This window comes from Danaus plexippus, chromosome 10 (assembly GCF_018135715.1).
Source record: "Danaus plexippus chromosome 10, MEX_DaPlex, whole genome shotgun sequence".
Classification (NCBI taxonomy): Eukaryota; Metazoa; Arthropoda; class Insecta; order Lepidoptera; family Nymphalidae; genus Danaus; species Danaus plexippus.
Window position 1 is genome coordinate 2,800,436 of NC_083543.1, and position 26,047 is coordinate 2,826,482.

The 26,047-nt window shown below is 33.8% G+C and overlaps 1 protein-coding gene across 2 annotated transcripts in view; it reads right to left on the reverse strand.

The window, feature by feature from the left end:
• Positions 1 to 334: 334 nt before the first annotated feature.
• Positions 335 to 26,047, reverse strand: part of LOC116767147 (sushi, von Willebrand factor type A, EGF and pentraxin domain-containing protein 1) — a 42,333-nt gene continuing 16,620 nt past the window's right edge. The window contains exons 2-36 of one of the 2 annotated variants that reach the window (XM_061521763.1): positions 25,379 to 25,456; positions 23,468 to 23,492; positions 17,175 to 17,256; positions 16,731 to 17,044; positions 15,372 to 16,493; positions 15,109 to 15,288; positions 14,837 to 15,019; positions 14,438 to 14,722; positions 14,074 to 14,351; positions 13,549 to 13,979; positions 13,141 to 13,457; positions 12,883 to 13,064; positions 11,910 to 12,795; positions 11,321 to 11,814; positions 11,028 to 11,241; positions 10,471 to 10,941; positions 9,544 to 10,385; positions 8,582 to 9,465; positions 8,104 to 8,483; positions 7,852 to 8,017; positions 7,513 to 7,764; positions 6,901 to 7,442; positions 6,618 to 6,830; positions 6,380 to 6,535; positions 6,168 to 6,309; positions 5,658 to 5,729; positions 5,318 to 5,508; positions 4,952 to 5,125; positions 4,604 to 4,780; positions 4,165 to 4,326; positions 3,737 to 3,861; positions 2,467 to 2,614; positions 1,969 to 2,167; positions 1,461 to 1,777; positions 335 to 1,237 (exon numbers count right to left, since the gene is read on the reverse strand). In XM_061521763.1, the coding sequence (XP_061377747.1) occupies positions 1,206 to 1,237; positions 1,461 to 1,777; positions 1,969 to 2,167; positions 2,467 to 2,614; positions 3,737 to 3,861; positions 4,165 to 4,326; positions 4,604 to 4,780; positions 4,952 to 5,125; positions 5,318 to 5,508; positions 5,658 to 5,729; positions 6,168 to 6,309; positions 6,380 to 6,535; positions 6,618 to 6,830; positions 6,901 to 7,442; positions 7,513 to 7,764; positions 7,852 to 8,017; positions 8,104 to 8,483; positions 8,582 to 9,465; positions 9,544 to 10,385; positions 10,471 to 10,941; positions 11,028 to 11,241; positions 11,321 to 11,814; positions 11,910 to 12,795; positions 12,883 to 13,064; positions 13,141 to 13,457; positions 13,549 to 13,979; positions 14,074 to 14,351; positions 14,438 to 14,722; positions 14,837 to 15,019; positions 15,109 to 15,288; positions 15,372 to 16,493; positions 16,731 to 17,044; positions 17,175 to 17,256; positions 23,468 to 23,492; positions 25,379 to 25,450 (10,710 nt within the window). In that variant the 5' untranslated portion in view covers positions 25,451 to 25,456 and the 3' untranslated portion in view covers positions 335 to 1,205. Of the gene's footprint in view, positions 1,238 to 1,451; positions 1,778 to 1,968; positions 2,168 to 2,466; positions 2,615 to 3,736; positions 3,862 to 4,164; positions 4,327 to 4,603; positions 4,781 to 4,951; positions 5,126 to 5,317; positions 5,509 to 5,657; positions 5,730 to 6,167; positions 6,310 to 6,379; positions 6,536 to 6,617; positions 6,831 to 6,900; positions 7,443 to 7,512; positions 7,765 to 7,851; positions 8,018 to 8,103; positions 8,484 to 8,581; positions 9,466 to 9,543; positions 10,386 to 10,470; positions 10,942 to 11,027; positions 11,242 to 11,320; positions 11,815 to 11,909; positions 12,796 to 12,882; positions 13,065 to 13,140; positions 13,458 to 13,548; positions 13,980 to 14,073; positions 14,352 to 14,437; positions 14,723 to 14,836; positions 15,020 to 15,108; positions 15,289 to 15,371; positions 16,494 to 16,730; positions 17,045 to 17,174; positions 17,257 to 23,467; positions 23,493 to 25,378; positions 25,457 to 26,047 lie in introns of both variants that reach the window. The other variant, XM_032657336.2, reaches the window with a different exon arrangement.

Here is a 26,047-nt window from a genome sequence, read left to right on the forward strand (position 1 = left end):
ATATAATGATTAGGTAAATTTTTTTCCGAATCATGCTTAATGTTGTATTATATGTGTTTATGTTATTCTGTGTCAACAAGTACAAAAAATCAAAAATAATTTTATATATATAATATATTATAATTTCGAGTGGGTACTTTTCTGTATATATATTTTTTGATTTTAATTTAAAATTAGTGGGCTTAATGAAAATGCGTTATCAATAAGTAATGTTAATTTATTATTATTTTTTTTTTTTATAAAAAGTTACGGTTAATTTATTCACTAATACGGTAATAATTGTGATGGATTCCTCACCATGAAATATTGAGTATTTTTACAATAATAATAATAATAAAAAACGTATAAAAATTTTATTATGACGTCGTATAAAAATAACGATAATATTACAATATTATTCACTTAATATAGACATTCTATACATTCTTTCTAAATATACACCCACACATATACATATATAGATTTACATTAATACAAGACAGTCCAGTTTATAATACACAGAACATAAACGTTTGACTTAAATATCAACACAACTTTATAGCAGGACGCACTTAAAATAATTATCATATTAATTAAAACTAACACCACTTCTGAGGTCTATGAATATACAGCTGATTTATATTTACATTAAATTTGATATATTACAATGGAATGCTGACGGAATGGCATTAAAAAAAAAATTAAATTCATCCAAGACCTGTATTATATGGCCTATAAATATTTGAGCATATATTTTTCGTTGATTTATATATATAAAAAAAAAATATATGTAAAATCAACACATTCACTGTAATGTCGCTTGGAATTCTAAAGAGGCCGGGTACTCTACCACGAGTTTGATTGAACAAAATAAATACAGACGGTCGATAGTTCTTCGTTTATATACCTATGATAATATCATGTGTCAAGATCTATGAATAAAAAACCTTTAACAGCCCGTATTTAGTTTGAACAGGCAAACTAGCAGGAAGGGTACTGTTATAATAACAGCTTTGTGACATATAATTATATTTGGTAGGGCTGCAATTAAACGGTGAATGTGTTAATCCACTTGTCATTATAAAATTAAACCTAATAATAAAGCTAGTAGAGTAGATATCCCTATAAATAATCCCGGCAGTAGACCGTTGTTATTACAACCGAGTTAATACGACACAGTATTATGTAAGTTTGACCAGAATATGACAATACAGTTTCATCTCTGTTTATTGACCCTCGCTGTCGCTGTCACTCTTATCTGTAATGATAACATATTATATTACATCATATTAATATTATCATTCGCAACAAATGTATTATTTACATTATTTTGTATAGTTATTTTATAATAAGAACGTAAATAGAATATTTGCAGATAACTAGGGTAGGTATGCAAGTATTTTACATAAGCTGTGATATTGATGTGTAAGGAATAGAAAGTGCGCACTAATCTAAGTGCTCCAAATACCAACCTTTCTTACCAGGGTACGCGTGTCTTTTTAATCTGTCATATAAATCCTCTTTAGTTCCGTAAATGCTAGCGTTTGACCGCGCTAAGCTGTTCATTTTTCCGTTCATACCATTGTGGAGACTTTCTTTCATATAGGTCTCGTTATAAAAATTTGGCATTTCCCAGCCGTCTTCTTCGTCATCATAGTAGTGTGCGTAAGTGGAATGATGAGAAGGTGCTATTGATTCCGCGTACGGCGTGTGCGCTCCGTAGTAGAAGTTAACTTGTGATCCGTTTTGGTCTATAGCTGGTGTTAAGGTCTTCTTTGGTTCCCTCTTCTTTGTCGATCTGTAAAGAATGTTGAAATATTTTACGTACTGTCACAATCGTAAGAAAGAAATGCAATTATGTAAAGACTTTATTTCGTCGCCAGTATAACTGTAAATGTTTTAAATAAATATTAGATCTATCAGATTTAAGCAAATAATTAAAATTGCATGTAAAATAAAGTACGGCTACTAAACTATAAATTTTCCCACCTGGCACATATCATCCAGACAAGCAGTACAAGGAATATGATAAATATAACGCCTCCAGCGACTCCGCTGGCGATGTAGGCGAATTCGCTCTTTTCGCGACAGTGACGTCCAGTGAATGATCCGCTGCACCGACACGAGGGTTCTCCGCGGACATCCTTCACGCATTCGCCGCCGTTGTCGCAGAAGTCATTGCAGACATCTATGATAAATATATTATTAGTTTAAACCATGTTAATCATCAACGCCTTACAGCACGCAGCTCTTGTTAAAGTGAATTTAATTTCTAACTGTATGTACATAGATATTTCGATTTAATTATGTATATACTATCTGTAATAGGTCAAAAATATCTATATAATTTTAAAGTGATCATTATAACAGCCATACGAATAGAATAATACAAAACTAGTAAGAATAAGCAGTTGAAACAAACGCTTTTCAAAAAATTGTAGAAAAGAAATTCTCTTTATACATATAACATGAATAATATTTACTTACCAAAACAAACTTTGCCGGTTCCATTGAATCCTGATCTACATTGACATTTAAATTCTCCAGTCTCCGGTAGGTGGAGGCAGTGTGCGTTCACATCGCAGTGCATCTCAGCACTCATCTCGCAAGGATTCGTGCATTCAGATTCAGATGACTGAGGAAACGGAAAAAAGTCTTTATCACATTCATTTAAAGTAGAAAGTCAGTAGTTAGTGCATCATGTTTTTAAAGTTTTTTTATTTATTCAAATACAAGAGTGAAGAGTCCTATAAGATGTTTGGCTTCCGACCAATATTAAGATACATAAATACATGTAAATGTGATATTGTTACAAATTATTTAAGTAAATTCCCGAATGATCTCGTAGTAAAAACTAACAAGTAGTAATGGGCTAAAGATATAATTTAAATAGCAAAACAGTTCCACAGGCACGTTCCTGCTGAAAGTAATGTTGTCCTTTAATGTATGTAGGTATTGTATTTTTTTGTTATGTATGGGTATTAAATTTAATAAATAATTATTATATGATTAAAAATAAATTATAATTGCAATTTTAACGTTATAATATCATTGAAATGATAGTTTTTTTTTTGTTTAAAGTTTGTTTATAACTAAAGCGATCACTTTAGATGATCGTATTACGAGGTTTGGATGTCTCTCAAACAATTAGACCGAATTGACTCATCAAGTTAGCACGATGTTTGTTTTCGAGACATATAACAGTAGATTAATTAATTATTCACCGCAGTCCTGATTAACACTAACTTGTTGCAGTAACTTTATGCTATAGGAGTAATTGCATAGACAACGATAAATAGGTTTCCTTAATAACTCATTTAAGAGATATCAACGTTGAAAATTTTTATTTACTACGACCAATATGAAACAGTGCTATGAATTTTTATAAGGAAAGTCAGATGCTTGCAACTTTGCATAAAGAATTTCCAAGCGATGTAACTCGGTCGTGGTTTTTAGACTATTATATAAACATGTGCTCTGCTGGCTGTTGAGCGTTTGCGTTGTTTATAACCTACTGAATTATGAAGCTTGAGGTGAATATTCAACAATTTATCTTTACCAGACCTCATGTACGAAATTTCACATTTCAATTCGCTAAGTGCAGATGTAATATAGAAATGTTTCGTTCAACAAATCATTAAGTATTTCTGTTGCTTATCTTCTTAAATTCACTTGTTATTGTCGATTCTAGCAAAAAATATTCAATTGCACGTCCGAGTCATATAAGAGTTGGGATAATAAACTTGAATATACGTACCGCTCCAGGTTCTTTGGTGCTGGTGTTAATCGGACAAGGGATGCAGAGGGTTTGTTGAGTTTCTGGCTGGTAGGTTCCCTTTTTGCATTGTATGCATGAGTTAAGAGTACTGTTCAGGTATGAACCTAGAAGATTAAAAGAAGCATAAGTTCTACGATCCATTTTAAACAAAAATGAGATATTTAATCAACCTTAACAGTTCATTGTAACTATATATATCCTTTTATCTATATGTTTATTTAACGTCTCATTAATTAATTACATTACATCTGATTTTCTTAATATATTCTGAATAATGAACAACAAAAAGTATTTTTTTTAATTATAATTATGTATTGCCATGAATAGCGAGTATATTTTTCAGCTCCGAATACATTTTGATGCAAAAATGGTGGTTGATTTTTTCAAATACGTGATAATAAACCTACCAGGTTTACAAACTGGCAGCGAGCATTGGTCTGGCGAGGCAGCTCCTGTCTGCGGGGTGGTGGTTCCAGGCGGGCACGGGGCGCATGAGGCACCGGAACCGTTGGATCTCCACGTACCACGAGGACACGCCTCACAACCACCGTCACTACTCAGCTGTTCCCCTACAATAGAACTTCTTTATAACAACGAGTATAAAGCATTTTATGCGCTAGCAGTCCTATTACAAATATTTTGAACAATTTAGAATGTCTTTATACATATATAAGTGTTCATGTATTTGCGAGGAGACGAGAATGATTTGTTAAACAATTAAATTGTTTGGTTAAAAGAACAAAGAATTTTTGGTTTTTCGACTTACTATCTGTACGTTGTCAGCGAAAATAAAAACCATTATTTATAGGACAAAAAAAGAGTTATGCAATTTAGTGAACAATTTACCTGATGGACAATCATCTCTACATTCCGCAGCCGACACAGCTTCAGTAGCGCGAGTTGTTTGTCCTCTCGGGCAGGAGATGCAAGTGAAGGCTCCTTCTCTCGGTTGGTAGGACCCATGACCACATGGCCGGCATAGTTCCGCCTCAGCATCGTAATATTTACCCGCAGCACATCTCTCTGTAAAGTAAAAGAAAACAATGTAGGTTACCTTTGTAATTTTAGCCTGTTTCTGTCATAAAATATACTCTGACTACTATAGAATAATAATATAGACTAATATACAATATAAGTTTTTTTCGGTTAGATGAGAAGTTTAGTTTCTTTTAAATTTTGTTTATTCAAGGTTACCTTTACAGTCCCCAGCGCTTCTGGCACCAGTTGCTTGTGTAACGCCAGGTTGTCCAGCTATCGTTGGACATGAAGTACATTGTAATTGTCCTGATTCAGATTGGTACGTGCCAGCAGGACAAGGTTTGCAGGAGTCGCTTGCGGTGTCCAAATAAGTTCCCACCGCACAAGATACTGTATAAAGCATAGAAATTTTGTTTTATCCATTATCAAAGATAAAGAGAAAGGAACTGTTTATTCAGCTATATTTGATAAAATTTGTAAAAGAAGAACTAGATAATAGAAGCTGCAGAAACATCAATATATTTTAATGCTTGGTGCAAAAGTAAATAATTTTTGGTTAAAGTTTTGATAGAAAAAACCTACCACAATCTGGAGCCATGACAACTTGTCCCATGGGACAAGCGTAGTCCGAGTCCAATTTAAGGCTTGCAGGGTCTGGGACGGTATTTGGCAGTATATTTCGTACATCAAACTGTTCGTCTTCAAGAATTAGTTTCTCCAGTAGTCGTTTCACACTTGATCGTTCGTTATTTCCACCATTGATCACGGGGTCGCTGTAAAGTATAAACTTATTAGAATACTAAAATATACAAGTATGTCATAGTAATTTAAGCATATTATTATTATTTTTTGGAAATATATTTACAATTATTTTTTTATAGTTTACAATTGAAAGGTGCCAAGGTGCAATCGTGTAACTTACTTTACAGCAGGGAAAGAGATCTCGATGCTATATGTGTCTCCAGCTTGACGGCCTTCTCTATTGCTTCGTGTCCTAGGTGCAAGATAAATTTCATGCAATTGTGTTGTAAAAACATGCCGTTGCATCATTTGTTATAGTTGAACAAAACAGTGCTTGGAACTTTAAATATTTATATTATAAGAAATACAAAACAATTAAATAGATTTTATACTACAATCTAAGGTTATAATTAAGGAGTGCGATCTAATTGTTGTGAATGTCTATTATGTTTTTTATCAACTATCCGACACCTATCTAACAAATTATAAGAGCACTTTCACCTCTCTCAATAACCAAATGAAACCTAATAGATATTTATTTCTTACAATGGTAGGTACCATAAACTACTGTCATAAAGTTAAAAAGTTTCAATTCTACCACTTTAATATGTACCTTTACCTCTACTCCATGAATATAACGATTAAATTGCTATAAGGCTATGTTATTGTTTTTTTTTAGAAAAGTACTTACTCTTCCACCGGTATGATAGCATCAAGAACATATGTGTCTTTAGAGGAAACAGATGGCGGTGACGAAACTTGTCTCGTTTGTCGGTTGTTGCCACGATGATCGCATTTTACATTAATGTCCAATTCCTTGCACTCCCGTGTTCCTAAAGAGTAAAAACTTTCGTTAATGACAGATATTTTATAGCACTGTTAGGGAAAATTTATAATTATTACCATCGACGGCATAAGAGCAGAAGTTCCAATCTCTGTTAAGTTGATTTATTGCACTGCGAACTTTCTGACGGAGGACTGCTTGGCCAGCGTCGTTACAAAGAACCGAACTTGGGAACAACATTGATATTTTGAAAACACGTTGCGCTGGTGAAGCCGCTGTAAAATAAAGTTACATAATGAAGAAATTGTTTTTTGAATCAGTTTAAGTGTTTTCTTCGTTATAAAATAATAAACTTACGCGAGCAAGCAGGATAAATAAGCGGTAAGGTCGGATCTTTTGTTGGTCTCCAGAATCCTTCTGCTCCACAAGTATAGAATGGAGGTATCAATTGTGAAAATCTTAACCCATCGCGGCAAGCAATTTCGCAAACCTTAAATTGACCACCTGCACCCCAATCTCTGCATGATTGATATCCACCAAGAGGATCAGGTAATGGTGGACAAAATTCAGCTGTAAAAAGAAATTTATGTTTGAATTCTATAAATTATATTGTAAATATAAATATTTAAAAGAAACTTACACAACACGGTCACTTTAAATGTACAAGTAGCAGCATTTCCTGCATTGTCATAGGCTATATACGCAATATCGTAAGCTCCCCAAGCCAAATTTTGACCAGGCTTATGTCCCGATTTTTCTACTATTTTCGATACTCCCACATTGTCGCTAAACATGGGCATATCCCAGCTTACTATTGATGAGCCATTTTTAGCAATAACCCATAAATCACCAGGGCAACGTTCAATTCTTGGTGGTTCTTTATCTACTTGAAGTTTTTGACATTTAGGCCCTCCATAACCATTCGGACAAACTCTCTGACCACAGTGGGAAGGAACAATTCTTTCGACACCACCAATGGTGTCTTCGTACCCTGTCCAGGTTAAAACTAATCCACTGAATAATACAGGCTCAGTTCGACAGTCTCGTACTTGTTTTTGTATTTCATTTGTTACATCTAGAGCACGGTTCCATATTTGCACTTTTGTAAGATGTCCTTGGAAGCCTGACTCGGTGTAAGCCTTTGGGTTGTCAGATTGTGGTTTTCCAAGTGTTACCCACACACTATAATAAAGTAGAAGGTAAGTATATTGTTTGAATAGAAAAATCTTATTATTTAGATTTATTTACTTACTATGGAGGCAGAGTTTTTCCGCTGCCATACCCTGATAATTTGCTAGCTATCAAACCTTCTGTTATAAGAGTCAATTCACCACCATTGGTTCCATCCCATACAAGTGCAACATGGTGCCACTGTCCGTCGTTAACAGTTGCAAATTCTCCAAAGCTTAAGTAAACGTCTTGAAGTTCAGGGAAAAGAGAAACTTGTACGCCGCTTGAATGAGCTTGGATGATAGTTCTTCTATTTAATGCAAGATAAGAGTTACTGAAATACAATGTTTTTTGTTAAATAACAAATTAAGAATGTTGGTAAAATTTGTCTTTATTTAAATTATAAAGCAGTAATACATACCTGACACCGTAAGCTGTAAAGAATATACCTCCTTCGTCTTGCTGGGTATACTGCACCCACATAGCAATAGTTAGACTTTTAGCAGAATTTGTTGCGAATGGTACTACTTGCGCTGCGCTGGATCTCAATGGATCGCTAAAGTAGAGGTCATAATCCACACTAATTGCTGTAATTATACAATTAATAATTAACAATAAGAAATATTAATAGATAAAATAAATAACTGTTCTAATATTTGTAAAGAAAACCTACATTTTCTACAGTCATCACCAGTCATATTGAAGGGACATTGGCAATAGAATCTGCCTGGTAAATCGATACATGTAGCTGATGGTGGACAAGAGTTATCTTTGCAATCGATAATATCTTCATTGCAATTCTTTCCTGTAAAACCTGGAGCACAGGAGCAAGAATATCCTTCTCCTTCATCAATACAAGTTGCTCCGTTTTGACACAGTCCAGCATCGCAGGCATCAAATTCATATTGACAACCAATACCAGTGTAGTCAATAGAGCAAGTACAATTGAGACCTGAACCAAAATCTTGACATTTGCCACCGTGCATGCATGGGCTACCGATACATCTTTCAGGGGCTGTTTCACATTGTTTGCCATCTGTTCCACTAGGACATCTATAAGTAAAAGAAAAAATAGAAAAAAGGATTGTAAATAAAAAAGATATATACATTTTATATAAGCAGAGCTCTTAGAGTAAATATAATTTACTTACACACAAAAATAGTCTTGGAATAGGTCGATGCATTTAGCATTATTTTGACAAGGCAAATTCATGCAGTTTCCAATATCATGTTCACAACGTTTTCCGGTCCAACCGGGTTGACACGCACATTTATAGCCTCCTATTTCATCTTTGCAAGATCCACCATTGAAACATGGATCAGATGCACAATCGTCTATATTTGTCTGACACATTTCTCCAGAGAATCCATTCCGACATACACACTGATATTTGTTATCTAAATCAACACATCTTTCAGTGCCTGCTGGATTACATGGCTCGTTAAGGCATTCATCGATAGCTGTTTCGCATTGAAGCCCTATATATCCGGGACGACATTTGCACGTGAAACCATCTATTTGGTCAATACAAGATGCACCATTCTGACAAGGGTCAGACGCGCAATCGTCTATGGTATGTTGACAGCGTTTGCCTGTATAACCAGCCTCACAACTACAGGTAAAATCATCGATACTATCAATGCAACGGCCACCATTTTCACATGGTGAAATCACACACTCATTTATGTTAATATCACAGGATGGTCCGGACCAACCCGGATCACAAACACATTGATGCACAAATAATTTGTCCACACAAATACCATGCTTACAAGGCTCATTGGAACATAAGTCAATCTTTTCATGACAGCGTTTTCCTGTAAATCCTGGTGGACAAGAGCAGCTAAAGTCATTAACTAAATCTGTGCATGGTGCGCCAAGCAAACAGGGCTTTTCAATGCAGTCATCTGTATTGATCTCGCAAAGTTGGCCTTCCCATCCTGGTAGACATTCACATTTATATCTTCCTTGCTGGAGAGCAGTACATGAGGCACCATTCTTACAAGGATTGCCGTTAGCGGAGCAAGGATCGATCTAAAATAAAAGAATAAGTTTGAAAGACATGAAAAATAAATATTGTTGTCTTTTTTCATAAATAACCACCAGACTTACTGTTATGTCACAATCAATTCCAGTGTAGCCAGATCGACAAAGACACGTGTAATTATTGTAGCCTGGTTCATCCTTGCACATTGCTCGTTCAGGACATGTGTCATTTCTACAGTCAGATTTTTCTTCTTGGCAGTTAATGCCACCATACCCGGTGGGACAGGAACATCTATATCCTTGAGGTAAGTCGATACAAGTACCACCATTATAACAAGGTTGACTTTCACACTCATCTATATCAATTTCACATCTGCGACCAGAAAATCCAGCAGGACAATAACATTGAACACCATGTCCTTTTGGTACGCAAAGTCCGCCATGTTGACAAGCACTGTTAGAGCATTCAACAGGCAAACATTCTTCAAGTCCTGTAGCACCTGTACTTACTGTCTTCATGTTGGTAGGGCATTCCATACATAAAGTCTGGCCGATTGAATTTTGATAGAAGTTTCTAGGACACTGCGAGCAAGGTGCTAGCCCAGTTGGTGAATAAGTACCGGGTGCACATTTGGCTCTGCACTTATCTTTACCAGATGCAGCTGGTTGATATGTGAAAGTATTGACTGGGCAAGCTTGACAGTCTTTAAATCCTCCCAAAGGCGGTTCCCCGGTGTAACTGTTACGAGGGCATTCCAAACATGGCACTAAACCAGTAGGTGAATAAGTTCCATAACCACATACAGGTATACAATCGGTCAATTCTTTTGAGCCTTCTTCCCTCGTAAATGTTCCGTGGGGACATTTTAAGCAAGCTCCTTGACGAGCTTGATTTTGGAAGTAGCCACGTGGACACATCGTACAGCTTTTTTGTTTTTCTCCAGCAAAGGTCCCGGCCGGGCAATGGACTGAAAAGTTTTAAAAAGTCACATTTTAAGTAATATAATTCTGTGCAGAAATATAAAGATTTGCTAAAAACAAAAAAGTACTCACGACATCTAGGTACATCATTTGTATCCATGTTAAGAACTTCACCAACACTGCAAGTAAAACCTCTAGAAATGGAACTTCTAATGGCTCTTAGAGGAGGACATTGATTTCCGATAGAAGATACGTTTAGAACTGGTTCAATTAATGCACTAGCATATGGTACAGATAAGTCAAAAATGAGATTCAGTGTAGATCCGCAAAGGTCGTATAGTTGGGTTTGTCTTATAGCCGGCGTCACAGCTAAGACAAAGTCCATTTTCACAACATTTTCATCTAGAAGACTTGGCATTGCTTTTACAAAGGTTACGTTTATGTTCACGTTCACGGCAGAGCAGCGTTGAGATAGACGTTCATTTAAAACATTATCATATTGGGCAAGTAGATCTTTGTATTGCGGTAAGCAAGCGTTTGAAACTGCGCCTAGAGCCCGGTACTGCACACTTGCAACAACATGATAAGCAGCTTGTTGAGTATCTGAAGAAAAAGAAAAATAATGATAGCAGCATAATATTTTGAAAATTTTATTATTTAAATGTATATATTTTTAAATGATTTCTTACTTTCAGAAACACAATCGGGTACAACTGCAGTTGGGACCCATTGCCGTTTGGTTTCGCATATAAATGTTTTAACAGGTTCTCCATCAGTAAATCTATAACCAGGACTACAGGTTGCGATGCATTGAATTCCTCTGTCACCAGGTAAACAATTTAGGGCACCATGTGCTGGTGGCATTAATTCCCAATCTACGCAAGGAGTAGCTTGCACGGACACCTAAAAAAATATATATATTTTTTTAACAATTCTAATAGAAAAGCTGTTTTAACTATAAAAAAATATGTACAAAACGTACTTGGAAGTAACATTGAGCTTTGTTTCCGTATTTATCGGAAGCTATTACAGTAACATTTTCATAACCTCGTATGGGTATAACAGCTCTTTCCGGAATAAACTTTAAGGAAACCTCGCCAGAAGCATCGGTTGCATTTATTCTTCTCCTCGTGTCATTGAAATTAACGGCGTAACTATCTTGCTTATCAACCAATTCTATGACGTAGCTTTGTGGGCAGCTTAGTTTTGGAGGCGTGTAATCAGGCACAGTAATATTCACTTCACAAATGGCAACATTCCCATCAAAATCAAACGCCACATATCGTACCACCATGTTATGAAAGACTTGTATAGGTGTTCTGAAATGTTGTGGAGTTACTTCTAATCTCGCAATAGCCCCAGAATTGTCAGTAGCAGTAGGTTCAGTGAAATTAACTGGTAAAAGGCCACCGTTTACATCCGTTTGTACAACTATTGGATGCTGAGGACAATTTTGGAACACTGGTGGCTCATTATCTAAAAACAGAGCATTTTATATTACATAAATATCTGTTAAAATATATCTTAAATCAATAATAATATTTTATACTATACGATAATTAGTAACTTACCTACACAAGGTGAATAACCATAGTCATAACCTAATAAAGGTTCAACAGAAGGTTCGTCACAACCCATTAGCTCAAATTTAAGACAAGCGTTGTCCATAAAACTAACTATTCCTAAAATAACAAATCTTGCTGACACATATTTCGGCAACGTAATCATAGCTAATTCTCCATAGTTGCCTGGATCTCTCATCGTCAAATTAAAGTTAGGGAAGTACACTACATAATTATCTGTCTCTGCTTGTTTATAGAAAAATCTGATTTCAGTAGGACGGCCTACAATGTCTGAAGTAACAACACCTTTTACTAAAATAGCTTTGACTCGGTATACTTTTCCTAAGTCAACACTAACATAAGTGAAGGCTTCTTGTTTGCCACACCAACCGGTGACAGAGTTTAATCTTATATTTTTCGCTTCATAATTAGGTCTCTCTGAAGTAGCATTAATAGCGGAATCAGGTATTCTCCCTGATGCTAAGCCAAGAGGCTTAATCACTTTACATTCTGGTTCACGCATGCAAGTGATAGGCCTGGGATTTATTAAAATGTAACCAGGTCTGGAACATCCAAAAAGAACCTCAGATCCTTGTTCATAGCTTCTTGCGATTTGATAACCATCTGCTGGCCGGCCAGGATCCGCACACACTGGTCCTTCACACCTCAAGTCTCCAAAGTCCCAAATACCATTTGGTTGACATCTAACGACGTTATCATGTTTGCTTGTTTGACCAGCAAGCTTAAAGGTATTTTGACACCCGAAGAAAAAGGAACTTTGGTATTTCGTATCTAAATATTGACCATATTCAGCACCAGGTGTCGGCATTGGGATCCCACAGTCTTTACGAGGGCATTGAGGTTGTGCTCCTGAGAGCCAATAGTCTGGGAGACCCTTTAAAATAGAAATTAAAAGAAATCAATAATAATTAAATAGGTATTAAATTTTAATTTCGTTATAATAAAATGAGATCGTAGTTACCGGTTTTGGATCGTAGACACACTGTCTAAACGGAGATGTGACTGTATTGCGAAGTTCTCGACCAGGTGAGGTGCAGGTAATTGTGACATTATCTCTGTATGGTACCAACACACTTTCAGGATCGTCTCTTATTACTTTTAAACCATCATTTTTATCATCAGACAAGGTAACACAGCGAGCATCTGTAATAAAAAGCTCTACGTAGAACCACAACTCTTGTTTTTTAACTTCTAGCATTAAATGAAAATAATCACTTACATTGACATTCTGGAGCTGTGCCGTTCCATGTTCCACTTGAAGTACAGAGAAGGGAAGAGAAACCAGACATAACATATCCGAAATCACATTGGAATTCAATTATATCTCCAAAATGATAAGAAGTTTTAGTTGACAAAAGTAAACCATTTTCAGGAGAGGATAGAGATGGACACATGACAGGCACACAAGACTTATTTCTTTGATAGGTATCTCCGTCTCGTTCACCAGTTTCGGAAATTTCAATAGCAAAGCCAGCTGTACCGTTAGATGAATAAAGTTCGTATCCAATGTTACAAGCACAAGAGTAGTTTCCGGCTCTGAAATATAACATTTACAAAATAACAATTTATAACACGATTATCACAATAGACGTACGTCTAATTTTCACATTAAAATAAAACTACTTACGTGTTGATACATTTTTGGTCACATCCACCGTTATTTTCAGCACATTCATTTATATCTGTGCAGTCAAATCTCGCACATCCCATAATTTCTAATTTAAGACAGGGTGCTCCCACATAATCTTGAATCTTGAACTTAACATAACGCGTTTCAATAGGCATTGGCAGATTCAATACTGATAAAGTAGGTTCTAGAATACGAAATTCAACAGCTGTTCCATCAGGGTTAGTGTAATCTTTAAAAACATCAGTCAAGTCATTTGTATATTGTATTCTTATCGCAGATGTAAAGGCGATATTTGCATCAGCTCTCATTACACTCATCGTTCTGAAGCCTCTTACGATTGTTGGTGCTCTTAAATCTACGAGAATCCAGTTCGCTCCGGCTTCCAGATTATTTCCACACCATCCTCCTCCGTTGTTAAGGCGCACCATCTAAATTTGTAAAAATGTCATTTATTATATGAAAAAACATTTATGTCTAATTAGATCCAAAAAATAATTATAGCACTGTGTTTCAAAACTTTACCCCAACATTATATCCAGGTTCTGGTGCAGAAGTTGTAATGGATTCATCAGGAATCGCACCATTTATTAAACCTAAATCACCTACAGGTCTGCAGTCTAAATTTGGTGTGAAACCAGGTCGACATGGACAATAAAATCCGCCCTGAGTGTTTTTACATTCCGTTGATATGGAATCACACTGGCTATTAACACATTCATTAATATCCTCACATTTTGGAATAGCGTCAAATTGCTGGTTAGGACCACATTTGATAATACTTGGTCCGTTTAGTTTATATCCTTAAATCAAACATTAGGTATTAAGATCTGATTCCTATGTAAAGAAAGATAAGACATCATTTTTAAATTTTATTGAAATTATTTACCTTTGTTACATTGTACTCGTGCTTCGTCACCAAACATGTATACTCTAGTTTGGTCAACAATATATCCATTAGTAATTTCCGGGAATTTGGGGCAGATGGCTTTTGAACATGTAGGTACATCTCCTGACCATGTTCCGTTGCTCATGCATAGAAGTACTGGTTGACCAGAACGAACATATCCAGGTTCGCATTCATACCTTACAATTGTACCATAGCTTCGACCACCTCCATTTAGAATAGTAACATTAGCATGTGGAACGTCAGGCAAGGCCACACATTGAGAAGCTAAAAATATATATTGTTAATATTACATTTACTTTCATAAATATGTACTAGTGAAAATTTTAGATAGTTTTCTTCTGTTAATAGAATTTTTATTATCTTATTAAGAGTTATTACCGAGACAGGTTGGAGTTCTTTCCCATCGCCCATCTGATAAGCATGAAATTCTTTCGATAGGTTGTCCAGTTGGGAAAGCAAATCCGGCGTAACATTGATAGGTAGCAACACCGCGATATGTTACGTTTGTTGAACCAATAGAGAAACCGTTATCGATTTGGGGTACCGGACCGCAGTAAACCTCTGAAAATTATAGGGAAGTAATTATTATTTTTTTGTTTTTGTTGGTACATTTAGAGTTGGTACATTTAAAAGAATAAATTTCTCCTAACCTTGACAACTGGGAATATACGTTGTGGACCATTTACCACCATCTAAACATTTGGTTGTAATTCTTGCTTTACCAGTTGCAAATTCCTGGCCAATTGGACACGAAAATGTTATAGTTGTTCCAAAAGCTGTATCTCTATTAGATGCCAATGCGCCAATTCCAGGTTTAAGAGGTGGGCAGTCTAAAAACATAATGAAAAATAAGAATTCATTCATTAGATACAAATAAGATAATATAAGATATATATTTTATATAAGTTGTTACCTGCAGAAAATGTTGCTTTCCAACCAACACCATTATGGACAGCGTCGGATATAAATCTTATTAACATTTCACCGCTTGAGGCAGTCAAAGTTATTCTTGGCTTTACTGTGAATCCATTATCTGAATGTAAACGTAGTCCACCTGTACTAGCCCCGTCAAATACTTGTACTATATCGGAGGGATGTATGCTGAATTCATCAAACTTCAAAGAAAGAGGACCACCGTTCGGATTTTTAAGACGATATAAACATTCCTGATTATTAGGATAATTGCTTAGACCAAATGCTGGAGAGTTAAATGTTCCGTTAGCTGCTATTATGGTTGCTCTACATCCTTGCGAATATCTCATGTTGAATCCTTTCTTAGAATCACCTAGACTTGTTCGGAAGTACATGTATAAGTGATTAGTAGTGGATATGACCACCTTTTCGTTATCTTCACCAGCACCAGTTAATCTCGCTAAAACAGGACTTGATGGTGTGTTTCCATCTTTTATTACTATATAATCTCTGTTCATTTCCAAATCTAAATCTTCTATTTCTAAGGAAACAATTCTGCCCGGTTGCGCTTCAATAATGTACATGCATTCTAATCCCCCAGGATAACTATTTGGATAACCAGGAGAATTGAGTACTTGGCCTTGAGGTGTTGCTCTTAAAATTCCTCCACAGTTTGAAGATTCAGTTTTCCATGATGCACGGAAACCTTTACGCTCTACGGATCCGTCAGAAGTAAACTTAATTATCATAAAATTAGAAGCAGATACATAAAGTTTGCTAGATAAATCTTGTTTTCCTGATAAAGTTGCTAGGTTCACAGATTTATCTTCGGTTCGACCACCAACTAAGATTTGAACAGTATCGAAAGACTTTTCAGTTTCAAAATCTTGGAACTGTAAAACTATATTTTGTCCTTGAGGTCCTTCAAGTGTCCATTTACAGTCGCTGAAGGGAAGATATTTATGAGGATAGTTGGGACTTTCTACGACATCACCACTGCTGGCCATATAAAAATGACAGTCGCCAGCACAATCCATTTCATCCGATCCGTCGCCACAATCATCTTGCTTGTCACATTTGAAGGCTGCATTGATACATCTTCCGTTTGAACAATGGAAGGTTCCTGTAATTAAAATACAATTGTATCAATTGTTTGAAGGCAATGATTTATTGTTTGAAATGATAATATATTTAACAAAAACGCATTCATATGCGATTGAATTTGTTATTATTTGTTTCATTATTATTACACACAGATAACTGGTATAGAAACAATATTTGCATTTATAAATATTATTATTACTTTGATAACTTTCGAAAATTTTAATATATTCGTAATTACTCATAGTGAAAATCTTACCTGCCGGGCATGCGTTAGCCTTGCACATAAAAGGCAGAAGTGTTTCGCATGTTGTTAGTTCCCAGGATTGTGTTTCGCTTGTAACATGGACATCGACGCATTCGCCGTTTTTGGGATTAGGCTGTTTAAGGTCCCAATAACCAGCGTACTGAGAGACTAAGGCTCCAGCTGCGGACTCTAAAGTATTCGTTCTCAAATCATCAACACTCGCAAGTCCCAGCCAATAGTTACTATTGCTCGGACTGGGTGGCACCATATTTGCAGTCATGTTATTTTCTGTATAACTATCTATCACCATTAGTTCGCTTCCATACCTGTTTATAATATTTTTTAACATTAATTAGTTTCATAAATATAAAGGATATATCATGTTTTTAAAAGCTTTATGTTTAGCATAGCTTTTATTAGAAACGTCATGAGCGACTTCGTTATAACTCCACATACCTTCGACATAATTCAGCCGCTTTTTCCCAAGAATGTCTGATATTGAAAAATTTGTAACAATTAAGCCCCTTTAGTTCCCAGCCTGAAAAGAAAAAGGAAATGTAATTGTATCGTTGAAATTAAACTACATACAGAGAAAATCAATATTTTTATATTTTGTTATTTATATAATTTTATATAAAATAACACAATTAATAAACAACTACTTTTAGAGTACAATCTACTTTGTATAATACGAACAACCTTCAAGTGGTTTAGTCTGGCTAACTTGGTATTTATCAGGTCACTTTCTCTTCTAGGGCTTGTCGTTTGTGGAGAGAAAACATTTAAGTAACAATCGTACTTGGCATAATAATTGTGTCAGCCTCTTAAAGAAAGTACAATGTCGCTCTGAATGTTAAGTAATCTCAGTCATTCGTTAATAGAGATTCGAATGGTGTTAATGAAATTGATTGCGTCAAGTCTGAGTTTTCGATAAGCAATATGGCATCCGTGTTTGTGAACAAAAAATAAATAGTGACAAGTTGAGCGTGTGAGTTTTCCGATGATCGTTAAGATGGCTATAGATTTACGCTTCACAACTCCGCACAACACGAAGCAATGTGTGACCTACATAATCATTTCTATAGCGAAATGCGATGAATTTAACATTCCACATTATTGACCTCAATTCATTTTACCTAACATACGGTATCGCTTGTTCTGGTCTTATTCTAATATAATTGATATTCATTAGCATACAATGTGTATTGTTACTTAGAGTTCAATCTTGGAAGTTTTGTCTTTAAAATTGTGTATAACAAATAGGTTAAAAGTCTCAAATGGCAATTCATTGGATGAATTATTTCTAGCGAATATTTGATTCCCATAACGGCCACGGGTGACTAGCTTCATAACTGTATTACTGGGGAATCGGATTCGAATGTCATGGAAACAGTGTGGCTTCCTTTGAAAAGCCATCCTCTTGTGCACACCGGAGATTGTGTTACGTATCGAATTGTTTTAGGATTTCTATGACGTTCTGGATAAAATCTAATATCCTTACGTTATGGTACATGTCTTATATACAAAACCAATTGTTCTTTGAGGCCGGAAGGTACTGAAAAATTATGAGTTAATAGAATAAATAACATTTATATTTTACATGGGAAGAAGCCATTTCCTTATGGGTCATTACTTTAAATGTAAATCGTGAATCATAGCAATGTGTGTGACTTCGATGTCGCCTTTCACTTGACATGAATGCAACTTCAAGGCCTGTCCTGTTAGAAACATCAAGATCTAAAGATTAAAATTAATGGAAAACTGCTATCATTGAAATTAAATGGTACTTATAAATTATTAATCAGATAATCTTATTTTTGTCAATATCAATACAATATGTATGTAGTTTGTATCAAACTCACATCATTTTCCACGATGTGGTCTAAAACTTGTTAATTAATAACATAATATGCATGCATATCATTAAGACAATAAAGGAACTAAGCCCGCTTTTCAGTATGCATATGTAAAGCTCTCTTCAGCTGTTATCAGACGCTTTAATAGTTTGAAATCCTTAAGTCTCTGGGTTGTAGCACTATGTTAATAACAGACAAAGATTAATTGTTGCATTGTGTCGGCGTGAAATGTGTTATACTTGTATTACGATATGGATTAAAAAGGTAAGTCGGACGCACCTTAGAGTATAATTTCTATAATAAAACGCTTAATATTTTATAAAATATTTAAATAATAAATCGCACGGTGTCATTTTGCGGTACAGCTGCATGTGACAGAACAATAACTATTTAAATGTAATTGAAGTTATAATCCACTTCGAGCAATAAAGAGACTGAATCTATCTATGTAATGGACAAACCCATCTAACTCTCTTGATGTGAAGTCTTACTAAGCAACTGACCCCGATTGTGATGCTCCAAATATCAAACCGTGCCAAGTTTTGAATGAACTAATAGGCCCATTTCAGAATACCGAGATACGGATGCCGACAATAGTTTTAATGGCTATATTAATTCCTTTACGACATGTGTCACAGATTATACCCACTGTTTTGATATATTAATTAATATTTGACTTAAATTGTCACAATTGATTTATTTGTAACAAAGTTCCTTTAATTTATTTGTAGTAATATATATACTCGTATAAGGCATCACATTGTCAATATATATATATTGTGTATGTGTGTGTAAGCTTTAGTAATACGTAACCGGGAAGACGGTAATTCTATGATTACCAGCAGGTCATGTCGCTTGTTTAGATATATGATAGCGGTAGCTGTTGACTGATATGTTACTAGGATCATGCATGTGGTATTACACTGTGATTAAGTTCTAGGTCGAGGCAACATCAACTTAATTTAATAGTCTGGTAAGTCGTTCAGTTACCCTAAACAAACAAAGCAATTTATTACAAATTTATTAAAACGGTGAGTGGATAAAGAGTAATAATTAATACACGGGGAAGTTATCAAGAGATGGCAGTAATATTCCTCACTTTGTTTGGGCTATAGGAGAATTTTGATTTTAAGTATTCTGATTTCAAATTGTAAGGTTTTACATTGAGGAAGTTTAGCGTGTTGTTTTTGAATTCTTTTGTAATAATATTATTAACATTGTATGTCTACGAACTTAGCCTAAGTTTAATTTAAACAGTGATCTGAAGTATTCTCTAGGTTCAAAGAGGAACTATGTCGGTTTACCTAAGTTGTAGCTTCGTCTCGGTCAGAGTTCAGGAATTCTTGACTTATTGAGAGTAGTAGCGTTTAGTTAACACTTAGAAAATTTTAAATGACGGAAAAACGGAGCATTTATTGAACTGCTGGGTCCGTATTTTTAACTAGCAAAGTTTCGATACGACCGTGTCCATTGAATCTAAATGTTTTATACTCTAAGTGTTGATTCGTTCGCGTTAAAGGACGCGTTATTAATTAAAAAGTTTGCTGACGGTTTTCCAACCAATTAAACCCGTGATAAATTTATTTTAAGTTGGAATAAACTTCGTAGTTCCTTATTATCAAATTATATTTAAAGTTTATTCAAGAGTTTGAGGAGAAATATGATTTTATTATGGGTGTGAACTTTTTTCTATAGATTACGACATACACCATAAAGATTGTATTGATTTTAGATTTATGTCACTACACATTAATTTGCAAATCAAGGCACTCTTGCATTCTACCACAATCAATATATTCTTGTATAGCCTGATTTAACATTACCAAACTCAAGAATACAATTAATTATTTCAGTTTAAAACAACTTTACGTATAACATAATACAAGGCTGTTATTGGTGAATGCTTGAATTCCTAGATGTTGATATAATTCGAACTGAACACTGTTTTACCATTGAGGTATTTTAACATATTTCATTCATATTTTAATCAAGGCATACTTGTTTCTAAGGCAAAGCCCGATTCCAAATTCTTCTCTTTAAAGATTCGTCTTTAGCACGTGTCACTTTGATTAAATTCTTATTCGAATGTTATCAGCTATCATTATATATGTCGTGGTAAAGTAATTAAATATACATACCTAATAAGCCACATCCTCAGTTTCAATTAACGTCTCAGAGATATATGTATGTGGAAATTTATTAATAGACCTTGAATTTGTTACAACGTTCATGAATGTAAATGTATTTGGATATACAAAGCTACATAATCATCCAATATCCAATCCATCCATCCGGTACGAGGATGGCGTAGCCTGAGATCTTAATAACGTAATTAAGCGTCAAATCTCTCGTATCTCATGAATGAAATCAATAATTAGGACACGTCTTGTTTCCTCTTGATTGTGCTTTTAAAATAAGTACCTATTAACTAGAAACTAATTGCCTTTATTACTTTCCATTCTATTTCATCTTAAACATATTTTATTATGAAACCGCCTGAATAATGCATCGATTTGATTAACGTATTGGAAAAGTTTCTCTAAATTAGTTTTATGTTTTCATAAGTACAAGGATTTCCACTTTTATAATGAATTATCGGAATCATGATGCCATTATAATTAATGATTTTAAAATTTTACAGTTTTATTTGCTGTAAATTTTAATTATTTAAACGTTATCATGTCCGGCGGTTTGTCCGTTGATAAAGGATTATTCTTATATACATTTAATATTCAATGTTCTCTATATATGGATAATAAAAGTATGGTCTATTAATACGTGATATTATCAGAATGCTTTACCTTATAAATGTATAAGGTAATAAAGTGGTTTATTTCAAAAAATCTAGTTTATTATCTCGGATAATATAGCGATACTTTGAAAGCAAAGTCCATTACAGTGATTATTAAAATTACCATTCACCTACGTGGAATCATTTTATTTGTACTTACAATAAACGTTAAAGAAAAGATGTAGATAGGATTTATAGAGTTTAGTATTACATAAATAATTCAAGCTCACTTGTTTCAAAAATCATAAGTAAGAAACCTTACTGAGGTTGCGGAATAACACACTTTTGAATATTTGAATTATTCATGAGGAGCTTTTGCCTCTTACACTGTTAAATGCTTTATATTAGTGAAGTTACAGCATTCGTCTCTCGCAACTGTTAACTTTTATGTTGATTTCATTAATAATACTATTCTAATGTGTATTTTGTTAACAAACGCTGTGAAATATTCTATCAGTAAACACGTCTATGTATAGTTTGGTTCACAGTCGAGAGGCAATTTCCTTGCATTAATTATGCGGTTGACGAAGATCCTTAACCGGCGAATCGTGTAATTTATTTTACACGAATGTCTCTGTCGTTAGCACGATATTAGCGACGTATATCGTTATAATTCACTGCTTTTTTTTTTATAAAAGATAAATACGTTACTGAAATAATGATAGCGCGATGGATATAAAACAGGAAGAATTGTAAAAATAATACTTTAACGGCAACGCGGTTTTTGTCGCAGCGTCGTATATCCTGAGTTTAAAAGCGCCGTAAAAACGTAACTGTGTTTAATGTGACAGATATCAATAGCAAAAAATGCGTTAGTCTCAATATTTGTTACATTATTAAGTATGTATAGATTAATATACAGATACAACATATTATTATTAAATGTAAAAATGTTGTCATCGTGTGTACAAAATTCACACACATAATAAAGCATCTAGTTAGACGGTTTGAGTGAAAAATTTCAAGGGAAGAATATAATATTAAGTAAACTCGTATTTTGTCTTTGAACTTTTGTAATATAACACTTCTAAATCTGTGAACAGTATCGGATTGTTCTGGTTTTGACGGTTCGTTGTAAATATTGAAAAAAAAATCCGAGTTTCGTCAGTCGGTTTAATTATAAAAAAATAACCGTCAAAGCGGCTATACTATAACAAATATTTACGTTTATTCTGCGATGTTTTTATAGCTGGGATATTTGTGGTGCATAATTTTATGAAAGGAATATCTAAATTGTTTACAAAATGGTTATATACAATATTATTCTTTGTATAACTATACAATTATACATACGGGATAGCGTTAATAATGATGTTATATTGTGTAATTAATGATCCCAAACGACACTACACGCAAGGAAGTATACGCGAAAACTATATATATGTATATATATATGCGATTTTCATAACTTTTAGCACTAATTTTAATTATCAAAGTACATTCATAATGTCATTTAAAAATTTCACTTAAAATAATTAAATAAAATGAATTAAAACCTTTACAGTCGGCGTTTAGTTTGCAGATACAACCTCATATAACGGTTTCCAATTTTATAGATGCTCTGGTTTTTCACATAGAAATATACATTAATGGTATTAAAAATTTAATTAAAACTATCCAGCTATTTCAGGGTAGATACGGGCGTCTAAATTAATAAGTACATTTGAATGCAAGCCATGGAAACAGAATTTGTAGGAGGCTCATCATACAAATGCTGTTTGAAAAGTCAAGTTTAAAGCTAACAGCAAAATAACATCATAACTAAATTAGTATGCGTACGATAGTTCTGTAAACGAGCAATGTTTTAATGAATTAATGTATATAGTGAAGATTATTTTATTAAATACCGTCGCTTATTATAATATATTACTGTGATTAATTTAGCAGTATTTATTAATTTTTACAGGGATATTTTTCAAAACCTTTAATGAAGCATAATTTTTACTTCGAATTTTTTTTTACATGGCAACTTCCTGAGAAGAATTAACAATTTCTTCAGTTTGTTCATACCGATTGTCGTATAAAGGTACAAAATATAATGTTTTCTAATCCTTTGGATGAATTAAAAAAAGGGTATAAAAATTATAATTTTTAAAACTCACCATTAGGACACGTGAAGAGGTTTCCCTGCAAACAAAAGAAAATATTATGAGTATAAATCATTCTAAAAATTCATGAAATCATAATAAAATCTGAAAAATATCCAGTATCGCTGTATTCCAAGCTGACACGTTTCGGTAAAAGGCCAATGTATTATATGCAGAAGTTAAAAGCCTTGCAACAATGGACAGGCGTGACATCGGAAAACCGCGGTGTTTGCCAAACATAGAAAGTGGTTTCGAGGACACGAGCGCTTTCAGATACTCTAAAACTATAAATGTTTTTAAAATACGTCGCTTTTATTAATAGTATTTACAATATTCCATGAAAGTAAGGTGTCACTATAGATATAACCCAGTTATCTTAAAAAGACAAATGTTGTTGATGAAAACATTACGTAAAGCGCAAAGGAAAGCATTTCCAAATGAATTCAGCGAAAATGAAATTTTAAAATGCTTTTACTTAATCAAATAAAGATGAGAATCGCCTTCGGAATTCATCTAACAAGCATTACGTATTCGCCAATTTGCATCAGGCAATAGGATGAAAGTTGTGTAGATTTCAATCTATTTGGTTAGCTGGACTCACTTGAGTCAACGAACTGAGAGTGAATTTGGAACATCATAAACACGATCATTCATATGTGTATATTAATTTTCTATAAAATATAAAATTTCAATACGTTAAGATATTAAAACATTAATTAAACGTATCGGTGTTTGATTTTGAACCCTTTTAAGAGACTCGTCTAAGGATTTAGTTTGCGATTAAATAAATGTATATCATAAATCAAATAATATATAGGAAAAAATAAGTCAAATGTTGAATGGTACGTAATCGGACATCAGAAAATATCAATTTTATATTATAGTTATATCCATCTACTTTAAATAAAGAAAGTATGAATTAATAACGATATTTTGGGATTTAAATGAAAAATTATATGATTTAAACATTACGGCTGTGTAATATTTAGTAACATAGTTTATATAACGTTATATAAGTGGATGATTAAAATATTAAAATCATTTTATGAATACGCGGTGTAAATTATATCCGCCGAAACTTTGTAAGAGTTATAGAGTAGTGGTTGCAGTAAAATATATAAGAGTGTGTCTGATAATTAATTAAAGTAATTAGGCGTCGGTGAACTTTACTGGAATACGCGTATATTAATTCCGGAAATAAATATGGATTTTCACATTTGATGTAAGAACATTTAATATCGTATCAGAGATATGGAAACAAAGAATGAATTAATCTGAATAAGAAATAAATAAATCAATGGTCATATTGTTTGTTGTCAAAAAAAAATGCCAGAAAATATAGTTCGAGCGTTTTCATTGTGTATAAAATCTCTTAATGTTATATTATAATAATTAAAATGATAAACCTGTCCTTATAAGTCTGTCTATTTGGCTGAATAAAGTTTATTGTTGAGGTACTTGCTATGAAGACACATTTTGTTATTTAGGATAAGTAACGATTGCAATATTAATGCCACGAAATGTAAAGATCGACTTTTACCATTTGAATTCATGAAAAATTCCCATTCGCCTATACTTTTTGAATTGTTTTCATAACAATTGTTATTAAGTTTGCCTTAATTTCTAATTTCATAACTTTTCAAGTAATTTTTTATTCCAATGAAAAAATTACTTTGTTTTTTATGCAAATTAAATTTCGGGGAAACAAAAGTAAACCGTTTTTATTAAAATGTTTTCATGTCTGAAAGTTAAAGGTGAATTCTTTGGTAAAATTTTGTTTGTTTCAAATATTTTTTATCATAAAATTTTAGATTATGGATTAAGTACTTCTAGTTTTTTGTGCCACGGTAATGGTTTATGGGCTTTATATTTATGGAAAAAACATACAAAACACTATCGTGATGCATTCATAACATTGTTACGTACCTCGGATTTCGTAAGAGACACAGCTAGGAGCAACACAACGGCACTCAGCGCCGCACGACACCTTATCAACATCGTTATCTGTAAAAAGAACACGTGATATAACATGTGTATACAAACTTATATATCAAGTCTTTGAATTTATGTCAAACATAACAGACAATAAAATTTCAGAAGAGCATTTTCTGGAAAATTCGTTAAAGTACAACGTGAAATAAATTTATTAATCTTTGTAGGCAGCGATATTATGTTCATGTAAAGCGATAGCTTGGAGGGTATAGAATTTTGTAAAGGTAATTACATTAACAGGCGTTTTCAAGTCACGTATATTCGTAACGGCCGTTTAAAGAAGTTGAATTCATTTGGTTCACCTAAGTTGAGAGTATAATTAAAATAATGTTTTGGCGAAATACGTTCTCCGACGTATTGCATGCCTCGAGAATATTAATTGTCTTTATTGTTTTGACACTGGGGCAGAGAGCTTTCTAATATGAACTGTCACTTGCCACCATACATGCAGTTAACTTAATGATTTTTATGTGAAATATTATTTTTTAAATGCTATTGTATTAAGAAATTTTCGCTCGACATGTTTTCTCTAAATATTTAAATATTGTTTTTGTATTAGAATATCAGAGACTAAAGTTCTTGATGATATCACACTGCAGCCGG